Raw genomic sequence first — 17,812 nt, forward strand, 5'->3', positions numbered from 1 at the left:
TGATTTTCTGTTTCTGGCGCCTGTCGGTAATGTCTTGTTGGTGTATTGGTTCATCACGCGTGCGATTGAGGTCCTTTTGCGTCTGATTGGATACGTTTAACAAACTTTATACAGAAGTTTATACAAATATGCAGCAGAAACAGAATTGCATTAGCAGCGCTTAAAGCTGCTGAAGCGGTTAGAGACAATAATTAATCATTGAGACCTCGTGGTGAGAGATTGATGTAAACGTCATTATACATTAAATAAGACTCCATTTATAAAATAAAAAAGACTTGTTGGATCTCAAATATGTATAATATTATATTTTGCGCCAGTTACTTATATAGTTCATTCACTCTCCGCATTTCAGAGATCAAAGCCCAAACGATATACATATGAATATATTCAAACAAGCACAGATAATCTTACAAATTACTAATAAAGTTATCAATAATAAATTCTAAGATCAAGTATATCGGTAATCATTCAGCTATCATTCACTCACAGTACCATTCACTCTTCGACCGGTTAGCCTTCACGGCAGTCTGTCGCGTAACTTCGGCCGCGGTGCACCCCCCAACAGAGTGAGTGTTTATTATTTTAACGAGTTTATTTACGTTAAGTAATTGTCATTTATCATTGTTTATGTAATAGTGTGTCTTATGTGCCGCTTAAATAAATTATGTGATGTTGTTAGAACATTCGTGATTGAATATAAATGAATTAATTTTACGGTAATTTTATTAGTAAACGGCATTTTTGGCTGCGGATTAATTTTTTTGTAGTTCACTTGTTATCGAATTAAAAAATATAAATAAAGTTTTCATTTAAATGTTAGAGTTAATTCTTTTTTTTTAATATCAGATATCTTTTTAAATATATACATTATTAGATATATGTTTATCTTGTATAATAATATTTTATTAGACATATCCGTGCATGAATTTTAGTGTCTTAATATATATAAAGTACTTCGTAAGGGTGAATGAACTTTTTGTTTTATAAATTTCTTAACAAAATTCTTAACAGTGTCGATATTTGTAAGCGTTGCATTAAAATTACGCAATTTTCTTACTTAATAACTTAGTACTCGTAGATTTGCTCTAGATAGACTTGAATAAACTTATAGTCCATGTCTTCTATATGGGCTATAAGCCAAGCTTATAGCGAAGTTTATTATGATAAAACTTAACCTAGATTTGGACGGAAGTTTCGTTACTTCTATATGAAAATCTACCCAATGGAAAGTGGCTTATGTCAGTTGATAATTTGTACTAAGTTATTACTTTCTGGATCTAAATCCTGTGCTGTTATCTACAATATATGTTGAATATACGTTTGTCTATGCTAATATGACATAATATGAGGTGACAGTTTTGTTGTATATCTGGATACACTACTCTGATTTGAAAAAACTTTTTACGCTGAATAGGTATTTTATTGAGAAAGATTGTAAGCCTATATAAGAACATATTACAATACACTGAACTGGAGTAGGATGTCAACGCGGGTAAAACCATGTGAAGCTGCTAGTTTAATTTATCAATATAAACACAGCTTATATATTCTTAGAGTGTAAAAGCGGGTGGAGTTTTTTAATATTATTATTATATAGAGCGTTTACACTATTATTATAATACAAACGTTCCTAAAGATTCAAGCGTTATTCGAAAATATTAAGACTTTTTCTATTATATATTATTGCTTTAAAGTAAAATTTAAATAGAAACACTGAAAATAATAGACGCTTGTACAATGTTACATCGGTCGGACGGTAGGGACGCGAATAACAGGCAGTTACCGTTACAAATATCGACTACAAAAATCACATAAGATATAGCTGTCTAGATAAGATAGAGCCGAGATGGCCCAGTGGTTAGAACGCGTGCATCTTAACCGATGATTTCGGGTTCAAACCCAGGCAGGCACCACTGAAATTTCATGTGCTTAATTTGTGTTTATAATTCATCTCGTGCTCGGCGGTGAAGGAAAACATCGTGAGGAAACCTGCATGTGTCTAATTTCAACGACATGTGTATTCCGCCAACCCGCATTGGAGCAGCGTGGTGGAATATGCTCCAAACCTTCTCCTCAAAGGGAGAGGAGGCCTTTATCCCAGCAGTGGGACATTTACGGGCTGCTTATATAGCTGTCTTACAGTATAAATTCAATTCGAATTAGATTACTAGCTCCGGAGTTACATACATAAAAATAAACAAATTTTACCTCTTTTTAATATTAATAAAGATAACTACGTAGACATTATGAGTATTCATATTAGTAAATATTTTAACGCAATTGCATGAATCGTGTTTCACTTACATAACTGTTATAACTCCGGACATGAGTAGAAATAACAGAAGTAGTTCAAAACACATGTAATATTAACTACTGATGAAACTTCCCGGTCAAATATTTTAACAAAAGAGTTTGTTGAAAATTACACCTTATTCAAAATTATTTAAGTTGACTTTTATTTGCACTTAAGCTTGTTCAATGTTAAGATATCACTGAGAGATAAATTTAGAGAATTATGTATTATACTTATTTTTTTTAAATATTTTTACAAGTTTTAAAATCATTAAATTCTGAAACTAATATGATCGTCACTGCTAAGTTATGTCGATCAGAAAAAATTACATCTGTCAAAAAGATCAAGCTATCTTGTATAGGGTATAGCCAAGCAAAGCTACGCGACGATGTTTTTAATTTATTGTCATTACGTTTAATCGATTTTTAATAAGAAATATATATTGATATCAAATAATGCTAATCCTTGGACTATTAATGGATTTCATGAACGCCATCTCTATAAAATTGGTCAATTTAAAAATTTAAATAAATATTCACCATTATAACAATTGTCGACATCAAGGAAAACTCATTTGTTGTATTCTATTAGATTTCTACGTCGCTTGTTAATTATTATTATTAATTATTATTCTATTGGATACTAGTTATCCGTCCCGGTTTCGCGAGTACAATAAACACAGGAGGACAACTTTTACATAAAAGAACAAACGTAAAAAGAAAAGTTTAAAGGAATGTTGAAATTATTTTCTCTAATATAAAATTCATATATTATATACATAAACCTTCCTCTTGAATCTTTCTATTTATTGATGAAAACCGCATTAAAATTCGTTGCATATCTTAAAAGATCTAAGCGTATACATAGATGCCATAAGAACGTACGTCACATCTGGGTAGAATATCTGTTCAAACTTGAATTGAATACATGCGTTCGATACTATATGTTTTTATTAAATACTGTATACAAAGCAAATACAATTTTAGTTTTTTAAACTGAAATCATCCTTAAAATTAAATAAATGTTATAGTAAAATAAACATCACGCCAAGAAAAATATGCATATTATTGATACGTATAAAATCCGTATTATAGGTAAGAGTGTTTAACACTGTAGTGGGTTTTATCTACAGGCCTATACTAATAATTTTTTCAATCAAAATTCCAAATCAAAGCATATGATACAATATTCGAATTAGTTATTAGTATGCAATCTTAAATACAAAGCGACCACGAACCGGAGCTTAAAACGGTTGACCTTTCCTCGAAAAAATTGTTATCAAAAATTTTCACTATCGTTCATCAAGGTCACTCAAGGACGAGATAAATAAAATAGACCTTACATAGTGGTGTGAAGATTGACATTCCTGTAACAGACGTTGAAGATAGCAGCATCTAATTCGATCAAAAAAGTATTTTACGATTCAATTAACAAATAAAAAAAGAGAAAACCAATTTGAAGGAATCAAATCAAATATATTTTAATCGAGTAGGTTCTCACAAGTATTTTAATCGTCACGAACAAGACATTTCATTTAAATATAAAGTTCTTGGTTCGGTATTATGTAGATTCAACTTTAAAGAAGCATTTTCTTTGCAATTTTGGATCAACAACTTGAAACACCTCTATATCGTCCAGTATAGTAATTCTGAGTTCAAGTTCTCAGCACATATCAATCATAATCATAGATCATGTGGTCGGGGTTTTAGGGAATCAATAGCCTCATGCAGCCCGTTGGTCCGTCAAAAAAATGGTCACAAAATGTGATTGTTATTATGTGTTCACAAAACACATAATAACAATTCTGCACTTTGGATGCTTTACTTATAACATAAATTTTAACTAAAGGGTCCGAGAGAAATATACTAAAAAGAAAGCCGAAGATTTAGAGCTTTACTCACAAAAAAGGATTCCAAGAGATGTAATTTGATCGTTTTTTTTTTACGTAACAGAGATAATTAAATCAACATTGATGTCCTAGGATTTTTAAACCCATATAGAGTTTATAAATCTATATCTGAATCAAGTACAATGTTTCTTTAAATGATACGATGATGAATACACTCTCATTAAATATGTTACAGCCCCTTAATTTACCACTTCTGAGCAACTTTTTTCTGCTCTTAAAATAATGCTTGAACCTCATACCACCAAGCATCCACTACGTATCGGTACACATGTGGCAGAATTTCAGTCAACACAGTCAGACTTTTCGACTTATGATATTTTCCTTTGCTAGAGATAAAGGATGAATTATGAACACAAATTAAGCACATGAAAATAAAATGTTCGAATTACTTGCGGAGCCATTCGTGCTTTTCTAAATGACGAGTGAGCCAACAGACATAAGGAACGTAACCCCTATGATGTTCGATGTTATGAATGAAAGTAATTTTTGACAATGGTGAACACTATTATCAGATGCCTATTTTCCAATCCGATTTATTTTAAAAGAACAAAAAAAATTAGATACAATAGTTGGTTAACATTAACGGTCTAAGAAATATTTTTTACTTCCGACAGTACCAGTGTCTATTGTCGAAATCTATCATGTTATTGTACATCAGATTTTTAGAGTCTCTCGAAAATAACTACAAAATATAATAGATGTGCATTAAAAATATATTCTGGAACATACCAAAGTTCAAATGATTCCAAACGTGTTTCTCATTTAAAAACAGAACACGTGTGTTCGACGGAGACGAAACAAGGCTTCGTCTTACGTAATAATACAGGCTGATCTGTTTTGAGATCGTTTTTGTGTTGCAAGGACGCTGCGATTGTTCCAAAATTAAGTGAACGATAAAGAATATCTTGTGTTACTGTCTCGGCTACCTTTATATCACGTTTGCATAGAACGTACTTTAAAATAATATCACCTTATACATATATAAATAAAAATTAATATAGTTTGTCATCTACTCTTTTCTAAACTGTTCATCCGATCGTGATGAAAATTTCGTAAGTTGTTTTGGGTACGCCCGAAGATGTTACCAACCTTAAAAAAATATACTTTTTCTTGGTATATTTGGACGTTCGTATTTTATGGTGCGTATTATAGCAATTATTTTATAAAATCCTATGAAACTTAGTATATCTTTTTTTGTTTTTAAGTTTCATTCGACCACGATGGAAATTGGCATAATTATATTTTATTTATTGAGGTGGTTTTATACTACCTTTTATAATTTGTAAATTTTATACTACGTTTGAAATGTGATAGAATGCTGTCCAATACTGCTGACGTTAATATGGCATACAAAAATGTTCGTGCATTAAAAGAAAAATTACGATTGAATTTATAATCGTCACTTTCACATCACTGCACAAATAATTAACTCTGTGCATTGATGTGGAATCATAAGTCGATAAAAGATTAAATGATAAATGACATGTTTGACTGCTTCGTTGGTGTGTCACTCGTAACCATAAGGCTGCAGTTCCAAAAGTCGAGAGATCAAACCGCGGGTCATTGAAAAGAATGGGGGGTTCAATCGAAAAATTCTTTGCTATTGCTCGAAGTCTGGCAATTGGCACAATGTACACCCCATGAATTACTCGTAAACCTCGTAAAGAACCTAAAGCCGTTGGTCCTGTGTCTGAGCTCTTTCCGGTCGTTTCGGAGTATCTAAATATGGGAATAGAGTACCTGTATTTGCGCACACAATATACTGCACAAATCGCTTCATGGCATGTCGTGGACTAATTTTCTGATTTCAGCCAATAGAATGTCATTATCCTAAAGCATCAGACACTTGCATTGGTGGTCATACCAATTCAAGTCTCTGATGAAACTTTTACCTATATATGCAACTAAATAAACATTTGATGTGCCTCGTAGTCTCCTTAGGATAATAGTTACGTTTAAATAGACAATAAACAACTAACCTATCACGGAAATATCATAATATTAGAACACGACCTTCAAATTGAAGAACAACACGGACAGCCAATTAAAATACCTACGAAATATTTTTTTTTACAAATCAGCAAGCAACACGACGCTAGAGGTCACGCAAAATATGTCAAAATATCTATGTCGATACACGATATATTACCTACAACCGTTTCAATTACAAGGTCAATAATTTTTGATCTTTTATTACAAGCACAAATAGTGATGTGAAAATGTGCGGTGAGCCATAACGTTGGGTAACCACTGAGGCAACACTAACGTGTGGCAACACTAGTCACACGTCGATATAATTTGCTATCATAAGTAAAACTTTCATTTGTTTTGTTTGTAATGGCATTTGAGATGGCATTGTTGTGATGACGATGGGCGTGGATTGAGAATTGTGTGTGAGAGAAGTTAGATGGTTTACCAGTTTTTCTGTACTTATTCCATCACTATCTTTATTAATCAAAGAAGCGATACATCGACTTATTGGATTCCAAATATCTACCACCTGTAAGGAATCAAACAAAAACGAAAAATGTCACCAGGTTTCTTTGTGTCACATGTTACAATTGTTGGTTTTCAGCTATTATATTTTACTATTCAAAATAGCGGTCCAACTTCTTGTAACGATTTTGCAGTTGAGTATGTGCCACCTGTTGGTAAGTGGACACCACCGCCCATAGACATTAGCGATTTAAGAATCATTCCTTATATCGCCAATGCGCCACCAATCATGGAAGCTAAGACGTAATGACTCTTGTGCCTGTAGTTACACTAGCTCACTCGACCTTCAGATTTGAACATAACAATACTAATTATTGGTGGCGATAGAATATCTGATGAGTCGGTTGTGCATACCGAGACTAGCTTGCACGAAGCCCGAAGATTTTACGCATTATACTTCCACTTTTAAACACAACTTAAACATATTTAAAACAAGTAATCAGAATATTTCATTATTTACATAATAACAAGTGAATCATTTTCATAGTTGTTTAAATCAATGTTTAAACCGCCTACAACTGACAATATGTTGACATTAAATATACAAAACGCTCAGTTTGTAATGTGGGATCGCTAATTAGGAAGAATTAACTAGCATTAATATTATTCGTCGTATATATTACGACTTAGATCAATCATATCGAAAATTTAAAAAAAAAAGTGTTTGCCTTGTCTGATGTATTGGAGATCGGAGGAGTGTGTAAGCTACGTATATGATAAAATAATTTGGGAAATTTTCATTACTGACGGTCCACTTGATGCTAACCTTAAATGCTCTAAACCTAAAAGAAAGCTCTTATTTGCATGGAATGTTATTCTTTCGAGCACAAGAAGAATTATAAGCATAAATTCAGTGATGCTTGCCCGAACGATAGTTCTCTTCTACTAGTCAAGAAATCAACAGCATTGAAACGTCGGCTTGATAATGATGGATTCACACAACTTACATCAGATTTTAGCACGAATTGTAATAATTATACCATTGCTGTACTGTACGGTATTTTCCGCGTCCGAACGCAAAGACTGACACGTATATTTAAAAATAGAATGTTTTTCAATTCCAAAAATAAGTTGCTAGTCTTAATAAAACTTCCCGATCGCCTTTGAGTTTAAAGACTTTGAAGAGGCATTGTTTATTACAAAATAATCCCTTTGCACTGACATTATTTATTTAAGAATCCTAGATATTGTTTGAAAACGACATGTAATGGAACAATTGAAGTCATGATAAAAGTTACGGCGCATATTCTTCGATAAATAACCTGAATAAAACAGGATTGTTATACCTAAGTTAATATACTGTAAAATAGCCAACCCAGTTGGCTTTGGTCGGGAAAATTAATCTATGCAACATATGCGCCAAGTATAAGTACGTGGTTGAATGCCAGTAATCTACACGCACATGCCAACAGATACTGTACAAATTGTTATTTGAAAAATAATACGGACACATAAAATACGAACAAATTTTTATATTACACATAAGTAGTATATTTAATGTAATTTCGAAGTCGTTATTTGAATAACAGTCACGTTGGTGCTGTTGTGTGTTGGTTACATCCGTGCCTAATAAAGTTATCACCAACGCCCAATTCCAATTTTGATCCAACATTATCAATTGTTACGCCCACTATATCATATAACAATAACATTGTCGTGTGTCATCACGAATGTTTCCATATATTATCAACCAATTATATGATAATAATGATGATGATACGTCAAGGTTGATCGTCCCTACTTCCTAGGAGTGTTTCCTAATTTTTGGGTAGGTTTTGTTTATTTTGTTTAACATAATATAAGATTAACGTTTAAGTGTTATATATAACTTTAGATTCTTGTTTATTCTTGGAAGACGTGGTTCTTTAACGATGATTCTGAATGTAAAAACGGGTCACTGAAATTTCATGTGCTTAATTTATGTTTTTAATTCTATTCGTATTCGGGGGTAAAGGAAATCATCGAGAAGATGCGTGTGGTGAATGAGAATCATGTATCAACCAAACTAAATAGGATCATCGTAGTGGAGTAAACACCAAACCGTCTCAAAGATCTTAAACCAGCAGTTGGATATTTACAGGCTGCTCTACTTTACGTATATATTTATGACACGGTCGTACATTCAGAAAATAATGAGCCGAGTCAACCATTGTGTAGGTCACACGAATCTTAATTTAAATATTGTGGGTTCAATTGCGATCTTGCACGAGTCATAATATAGTGCTGAATTCTTATTTATAATTACCAATTGAATATAATATTTAAGTAATGTAAGTAACAGTCAATGGATACTGAACAGGGATCTAATCTCGTCAATGAGAACGTATTGCTTCAATCTCTAATTCTCGTTGGTGGTAAATTTGGTAGAATTCCCTTAAACGGTTTTCTCACCGATTTATCCCATTACCGACAATCACAGAAACAAATATGAATTATACATGTAAAAATGAATACCTCTACAGAATTAGACCAGCGATACTTGGATAATATCAACTTGGTCTATCTATTGGGCCATCTGGACTTACACAGATAGATACAAGTGGTAATATCTCCAATGCGTTACGCCACAAATAAAATCTGTCTTACTCAATAATATCGTTAAAGCGCCGCTCTCGTTTAATGCATTTGTGACATTACAAATTACTTTGATTAAGTAATAATAATAACATTATGTACGGCTGTATAGCAAATAGATTTTGTGTGTTTATTGTGATCAAATTTTAAAAAAAATATATAAGAAGGTAAAATGCGAGAATTTTATAAATTAGTCTTAAAGTCATATCTAAGCGAATATGTAATATTTACGTTATCCCAAAGTTTCTTATGCTTCTCTGTATAGTGTAGTATGGAAAAAAACGTACAAGAGTTTCTAGAGTACTTTGATTTTAATTTGACCGAGCTTAGACTATAATTCGACAAAGTACCAAAATACAAATGATACTTTAACTCATTCAATATAGTACATTACATTTAGAAATATTAGTAACTTAGTAAATTTTTGAATCCTTTTAATAATACTTTTTAATACAAATTACTTAATAACCTGAATAATTTTAAATAACTTTTTAAATTTATTATATAAGCCTTCATGCCGAGAATAAAGTTTTCATTCATTCATTCATTCATTGAATGAAAGATTACGAATAAAAATGAGCCTTAATTTTTATATAACAAATAACTCGATCAGCACAATCACGTACTGTTCTATACTACTTGCCATTAAATATTTTATCTTAGATTACACAATACATATAATTTTTTTTTTTGGAATAAATATTTGATGGTTTTATAATCCAGATTTGAAAAGTCATAAGGTATTGATAACAATCAGTAATATAATATCTTTCAGAACTATCGTCAATTTTTTATATAAACTTTTATTGGATGGACGATCCAGATTTGAAAGGTCATATATTAGTGGAAACAATCAGTGATAATACACTGTCTGGAACTATTTTAATATCTAAATTTAAGGTAAGACGCGAATTTGAATCAGTCCTAGTTCCCATATAATATTCAAGGACCTGCGTATCTATTTCCAAAGACCGTGTACGTATCGATTAAGCTATCGCTACGTAATATACCCGGCGCCATCTAAAGGTCACTTTGAGGTCACTCGCGTAAATTGGTTACATTAAACTTGTCTTACTTCATTCCTTTCTAGTTTTTTTTTTTCGCCAGTCTATTTCGAAGCCTTTTATGAAAAACGTCGAAACAAAAAGATTTAAACGAGCGCCATCTTTATATCCTGTTTGTGCTATCTAGTTATAATTTATGTTTTATATCAAATTGTACTGCTTATTACTCAAATATTAATAAAGAAAAAAAACCTAAATTTGGTGTCTTACATTTCAAGATAATTTGATTATATTTTTTGTTTTAATTATAATATTAGATCGGTGATTACCAAAGCGGTCATATACTCTAAGATATATTTTAAGCTTGTAGAAGCTTCTTACATTATCAAAGCTATCAATTACGAGCTTTACGTAGACGTCGTCTGCGTCATTCGTTTTTTTTCTATTTTGAAATAACCCCAAAAATTTCAATTTCACATTCGATTACGAAATTGCTTTAGAGGTTGTATTTACCATACCTGGTGGTAATATTTTGCGCAGACCTGTCTGTCTAGGTACCATCTTCTCATTTAGTGCAATTACTGGCACAAGGGATGACATAATAGATGCCATGACTAGCGACATTGATTTATTATTATCATAGCATTAACATCGTATTGATTAATTTTGTTAAGAGTATCTGTAAATATAGATAAATATGACCATATACAATCACATGGCATAATTACATATTTATACAATAAGCAAAATTATCAACGATTGATCAAACAATATAAGTCATCCACAAAACAACGTTCTATAACATATACAAGATGATTTTGTTTAAGCTTAAACTAGATAATTGAACCAGTTTGAAACAAAATCACCCGATCTCGGTCAAGAGTAGAGAAAAGTGATAGTGTCCGGTCAAGGTGAAACTCGAGTATGAGAAGTATTGCATAGCAACATCACACTTAATGTAAATGTTTGCGTAAACTATCAAATTAGTAAATATATATTCTATCATTCATTATTTAAAGTCTATAAAACTAAGTTTTCTTAATTGTGAAAGTGACTTTAACTGTGAAAACAAATTTGCATTATAAAATTGGCAGATTTTTTATTTAAACAGAAGCACAAGTAAATCGGTCGGCTGTCTTCCTAACTAGATTCAATGGTACATTAGTATTGACTAGTCGATTAGATATGTATTACCTGGACAAGCAGCAGTGTCGCTAGAGGTTCCACAGGGTTCTATATTTAAGCCTGTTTTATTTTTTATTTGTATCAATAACAACATTTACTAATATGTTTATATTTTAATGTGTTACCATTATATCGTTACAAATTGATTTTGATACTGTAAAATTTGTTAGTAAAAATGCTAAAACAATAACATTTGCTAGTCTCGATGAGTTCATCAAAACATGTATAAACAAAAATTATGATGTTGTTATTAAAACAGATTATAAAAATAATGTATGCAAATCGTGAATCCGTGATGATATCTTTGAATATATTCGACATGACTATGATGTCATAGGTAAATCTAGAAAATAAATAAATGTATAAACAAAGATACGCGCAATTTATCTATCGCTAATTATATTACAAATAAGTTTATATATAAGACATTGCCGATGTTGATGGTCATGTAGCTTAAATATTACAGTGAAAAGATATACGTTGTGAACTGTAAGTAGAATTGTACTTAATCATATAAAAATATATATTCAAATATTTTCGGAAAGTGAATTAATTTCAAGAATTTTAAAACAGCGTTTTCTATGTTGAACAGCATGGTGTAAGCTATAAGCCTCATATTTTGTAATTTTGTGTTTATTTTGCATTATTTATATTTGCGTTGTTTTGTAACTCAATGTATGTATGTATGCTGTGTTAAAATATGTTAACATTCATATATATATTTTAATTAAATTAATATTTGATTTACATTAGGAGACGTATAAGGTCAATTTAACAAATTTAGTTCATTAATTGTTTTTTCAAAAGGATTTGACATTAAGATCCGGATGTTAGCAGCGCTTCGGTCGTGAACGTGTGACCCCAGCAATTAACTCCGTTTGCAGTGACCATAAGTTTAGCAAGTCATTGACGATTTCAAATGAAATGTATGTCTGTTTAGGAGATATATATGACGTGACGGTATATTCTTATGTCGTATTAGAGGGGATATACCATACGAATTTAGGTCCAGGACCAACTTTCAACTTTCAGATTTTGTGCGGCAAATAAGATTTCTTGGCAGAAAAACTCAATAAAAATATTTTTGGCTCCACCTAAGGATTGAACAGGAAACCTTCGAGTTAACACCGAGGACGCAATTTTTTTTTATATAATAGGCGTAGGTAGGACAGACAAATGGACCACCTGATGGTGAGTGTTCACCACCGAACATAGACACATAGAGAAATATTAACCCTTACTTACATTGCCAATGCGCTGCAAACCTTGGGAACTAAGATGTTATGTCCATTATCCTCTAATTACATGTGACTATGCTTAGTGTAACCTTTATTCACTAATAAATCAAATTAAGACCTTGAATTTTTTTCAAACTTAATCAACTTAACAAATAGGCGTGATGACCTAGTGGTTACAAGACCTTTTGATTGAGGAGCGTGAGGAAACCTGTAGATGAAAATCTGCCAAATGTATCCAAGCTCCAAACCTTCTCCTTACAAGGTATAGAAAAATTTTCCCAGCTGTGAAACATAAACAGGCAGGCAGGTTACTTTACTTTTTTAAAAAAATAGTTAAATTTAAGTTTGAAATATTATGTCCGGAGTAAGCGTGGCGCATGCGCACCGCGCGTGACGCAACTGTAGCAAAGGTCGCTGGAACAAGTTTTACTCTCTATGAATCTTCTACATTCCTGTTGTCTCGGATAATCGGGTAACTGAATGAATGAATTAGGTTTTTCCGCTCTTTATTGACGAAGCTTATTTATGCGCAAATGTATGAATATGAATATTGATTATTACATACATGTGTAAGTAATGTAATGTATGTTAGTATTGTATAGTGCGCGAAGGTCTTCTCCAGTATAAGAAGTCTGTATAAGACAAACATTCACAAATAATCTATTTTTTTTTTTAAATAGCTGATATGAAATGGTGATATTAATATGAATACGATGTTTTAAATATATAATTAAATAAAACCAATAATTTTTCATATTCGTAAATATTTTTTTGCTTATTTATATAATAATTATTTTCAATAATACCTTAACTGATAAATACATTTAGTTTAGATTGGCGAGTGGCCAAAGCAGGCCAATAAACTTTTCACAACAAAAACGACTTTTTACGATGAAATTAAACTAACTTTAATAATATGCCTGAACTAAATATGTATTTTTTTTTATATCAATGGTAAAGGCCTTCCTCGCGACGATTAACCTGCATATATCTAATAAAAAATCTGCCACGTAGGGATAGGGATTTTTTATTATGACATGTATGTGTGTGTATTTTGTATTGCCATGTATACCAACTTCAAAGCTTCAAAGCTTCAAAGCTTCTTCTTGAAAGAATAGCCCAGGATTTACAGGGCGTACTTTACTTACTTTCAATTAAATGATCATTAATACCTCTTATATATATATGTGTGTACACACGCCTTTACGTACAAGTTTTGAAACGGCCTAAAATAATCGCCACATTATAAAAAAAAAAAAACAAAACAAAACTTAAATCAAACAAAATGGCTGTTTTCAATATTCAAACGTACATATATGTTAATATTTAATACGTTAATGAACTTTGATAATAAACAAATGACGCCGTATTAACGGAAACAACAACCACTTAAAGGATTATAATATTAACGATAAATGCGTTAGGCATTATCAGAATCGCTCAACTGCTATGATAAGTTAGGCACTTAATTAATCTCTCGGTGCTAAAGTTTTGCAAAATTTGCCTGATAGGTTCCACCCACTCATCGATTTGAAAGGTGAGCATTCTGAGGTGGATGATTCCCGAGATTTATGGCTCATTATACTCGTAAGGGATATTTTATACTTCTTACAGTGCCAACGTCATGTGAAAACGTTTTAAATAAAAACATATGTGCTAATGATGACTTCCTGAATGACGGCAAGATCGGCAAATCGCACAAATTAATAGGTGGAAAGAAGTAACTACACAGTTAAATTAACTATTGACTCCGAACTCATTGACTTAAGTATGAAGCAATGAGATCAAGTTTGATACCTTAGTATTTGAGCTTATTAAGAAGCGTTTCGTGTTCTACACAATCAAATGCTTTAGACAAATCACAGAATACTCCAATAGCATTCTTTGATTTTAAGGCTTCACATTCCAATATCCTGAGTTCTCATAATGCCAATACTAAATTAATGGGTTTTTCGGTCTCAAAAAAATTCAATGGCAACCCGGAAACTAGATATTGAATTCATCCATCCAACGGATTATGTGAGTTAGGAAGTAGAAAGTGCTCCTGTGTTTGAGTATTACACATGATATTACACATTTGAGTATTACACACACACTTGTGCATTATTATAAATCTTTTTATAGTCAGCTAGTGGTAGAAATCAGCCAGGACTCAGAGGTTATCATCTTAAACTTCAAATGAAAATATTCTTTATTAAAGTTTAGTCACTTTTTAGTAAAGACAGTTGCATTATTAAATTAAATGTAAAGTTACTGCAGATCGGATTTACATGGAATTGTCTGTTAACTATGTATTTAGTGATACATTAAATTATACAACTATTGCCTTTGTTTTACGCAAATTGAAACGACTACCCCAACATTGATATTAAATATATATGTATGTTTATTTAATTTTAGCTAACAATATCATCTGCCATTTTCAGATGCTGATCAAAGTGCTGCTCGTTGTATCGAGCGTAGCGCTCTCAAGCTGCGACGTCTCCCATCTGGAGCCCGAGATCATCACGGAGCCTCCACCTCCAAAGCCGTATGTTTTCTCGTACACGGCCGGCAGGTACCCAGGACACACGGACCGTCAGCATGCTGAAGTGAGCGACGGAAGCGGTGTAGTCAGAGGTATACGAAAACTACTGATAGGATTTTATTGAAACTTTATAATAATACAGCTTAAACATCAGAACAACACAGGTTATATTTTATAATTTTTTTTTTATAAATTCTTACAATAAAGTTCTTCGTACCTTCAAGGCATGCTGATAGTAATGTTTCAATAATTAACAATGCCTCCGATGAGTACAAATACCTCTATATTATAAATAAAAATGAAACACAGAATACAGAAACGATATTGCTGCTCAAACCCTTTATAAAAAGGTGACGTGGCAATATGAGTAAATGATATTGCTGCTCAAACCCTTTACAAAAAAGGTGACGTGGCAGATATGAGTGAATATCGTATTATAAGCTTACTTATAAGGCTATGTATAAACTATTCGCAGCCTGTTTAAACAAGAGAATAGAGACAGACATAAAGAAATATCAACCCATGGAACAGGCAGGATCCGAAAAGGTTGCAGGTCAATCATATTCATACTTTATAACAAGTAATTGGAAAGCACCAACAACTCTTATACCTCTTTCATTTACTATGCAAATGCCTTTTACTCCATAACCCACGACAGCATATGGCAAACTTATATATATATAGGAACCCTTTCCTCTTATACAAATCAATTTAACGTAATTTTTAATTTCACCAATTTATATTGATTTCCAGGCACCTACTCCTACGTGGACCCTCGCCAAAAAGTCCGCACGGTGGACTATGTGGCTGACAAGGATGGCTTCCACCCAGTTCTGAGCGATGTACCACCGGAACACCCAGCTGACTCAGCATCAGTGGCTAAAGCAAAGGATCGCCACTTCGAGCTCTACGCTAAGATTGCTGAAGAACATGCTCACCACCCATTCCCTGATGGTAAATTTTCAGAAAATTTAAATAAAACATTTTATTTCTGGTACAACCTTTAATTAAAAAAAAAGTAATTTTTATAAATGTTAATTCAAAATATTGGGTATGCCTTTATTATAATACTGTTTTCATCAATTTTCCAGAAACAACAGTGCCCCGACAATCAGCAGCAGTTGCAGCAGCAGCGGCGAAGCACACGCAGCTCTTCAGGGTGATCGCAGAGCAGCACGCACGCATCGCAGCAGAAAGGGAAGCACTCCAGAGAGAAGAAGAAGAAAAGCAACACTTGCAAGAACTCGGACAATAGATAAAATTATATACTAACAGGACTATGGATAATGATGTACTGTCGACAACGAAAATCCGGTACCCTTAGATATATTTATCGAAATTAGTTTTGCCAATTCTGTAACAGATAATTCTAGAAACGAAGTCAATAACAAAAAATATCTGCTCGTTAATGTTAATGAGTTACATTAAGGAACCTCGATTAGGAAACACCAAGATCTATAAGCCGTAGAATCGCAAATAAACTGCCTGCATTTAGATAGGATGATGATGTTTTAATTGTAGCGCAACTTTTGAAAGGATCTCAGAACCCTACAGAGTTTGCAAATCTAATGATCTTCAACATTATTATTTTTTATGTTTATATTACATTTAACACCAAGGTGATACTTAAAGATATGAATTTAGTTTTTGAACTAATTTATGATTATATTTAGATTGCATCTTCTAAAAATCTGTACAATATATTTTTTTCTACTACATTTATCTGGAATAATGTAAATAATTTTCTTTCCATGACGTTCTTAACAGTACTATATGTACTTAAATCTAACTTTAAACCTTTGTGATATAACATATAAATCAAAAATGTTAATTTAATTTCACAATGAAGAAGGAGGTACTTTTGTAATTTTATAGTTTTCGTACGATTGCCATATTGAAATTAAATTAAACATAATATTATGTAGATTGTATTTTTCTTGCTAAATAATTTCTCCTACGAACGAATTGGAACAATTAAGAGACTTCTTATAACTTTTAATAATTAGATAATTTAGATTCCTATTTTTATTTCAAGACTAAGAATCCGGAATATTTTATAATCAGTTAATATTCTTACGCTGGCCAAGTGAACTACTGGTGCAAATCACCTTCTTGCTTTTGTAAACTATAAATATGAATACTTAGTTTTCGTGTAGATGCTAGTTTGTTCTTATAAATTTCCTCGCGCTCGCCTTTATTGTAAAGAAACTTGCCTAGACTAAGTAAGCGTAGGAGCAAAAGGGCCGCCTAATGGTAAGTGGTCACCACTGCCCACAGGTATTGGCGATGAGATATTCATAACCATTGGGAGATGTTATGTCCTTTGTGCCTGTAATCATACTGATTCATTTACCCTTCAAATAGGAACACAATAATACAAAGTATCCCTGTTATGCGATAAAATATCTGATGCGTGGTGGCTACCCAGACGGGTTTGCACAAAGCCTTACTACCAAGCGAACTTGCTTAATATAAGCTCCAAACTTTAAAGAGAGGAGGCCTTAGACCAGCAATAATATATTTATAGGCTGTTTTACTTTAGTTATCCTTAATAAAGGAAGGCATTTGACATTTGAGTAGTGGAAG

The 17,812-nt window shown here is 32.3% G+C and overlaps 1 protein-coding gene across 1 annotated transcript; it reads left to right on the top strand.

The window, feature by feature from the left end:
* The first annotated feature begins 467 nt into the window (after positions 1 to 467).
* Positions 468 to 16,727, top strand: LOC125071876 (cuticle protein 21-like). Its single transcript, XM_047682296.1, has 4 exons — positions 468 to 566; positions 15,126 to 15,318; positions 15,980 to 16,180; positions 16,318 to 16,727. Exons 2-4 carry the CDS (start codon positions 15,126 to 15,128, stop codon positions 16,479 to 16,481), a joined length of 558 nt encoding a protein of 185 aa, XP_047538252.1. The 5' UTR covers positions 468 to 566; the 3' UTR covers positions 16,482 to 16,727.
* Positions 16,728 to 17,812: the final 1,085 nt, after the last annotated feature.

Source organism: Vanessa atalanta, chromosome 20 (assembly GCF_905147765.1).
Source record: "Vanessa atalanta chromosome 20, ilVanAtal1.2, whole genome shotgun sequence".
NCBI lineage: Eukaryota > Metazoa > Arthropoda > Insecta > Lepidoptera > Nymphalidae > Vanessa > Vanessa atalanta.

Coding starts and splice junctions, on each gene's coding strand:
- LOC125071876 (XM_047682296.1), top strand. CDS start 15,126: ATGCTGATCAAAGTGCTGCTCGTTGTATCGAGCGTAGCGCTCTCAAGC. Junction 15,319..15,979: donor CGGAAGCGGTGTAGTCAGAG/GTATACGAAAAC, acceptor ATTGATTTCCAG/GCACCTACTCCTACGTGGAC. Junction 16,181..16,317: donor TCACCACCCATTCCCTGATG/GTAAATTTTCAG, acceptor TCAATTTTCCAG/AAACAACAGTGCCCCGACAA.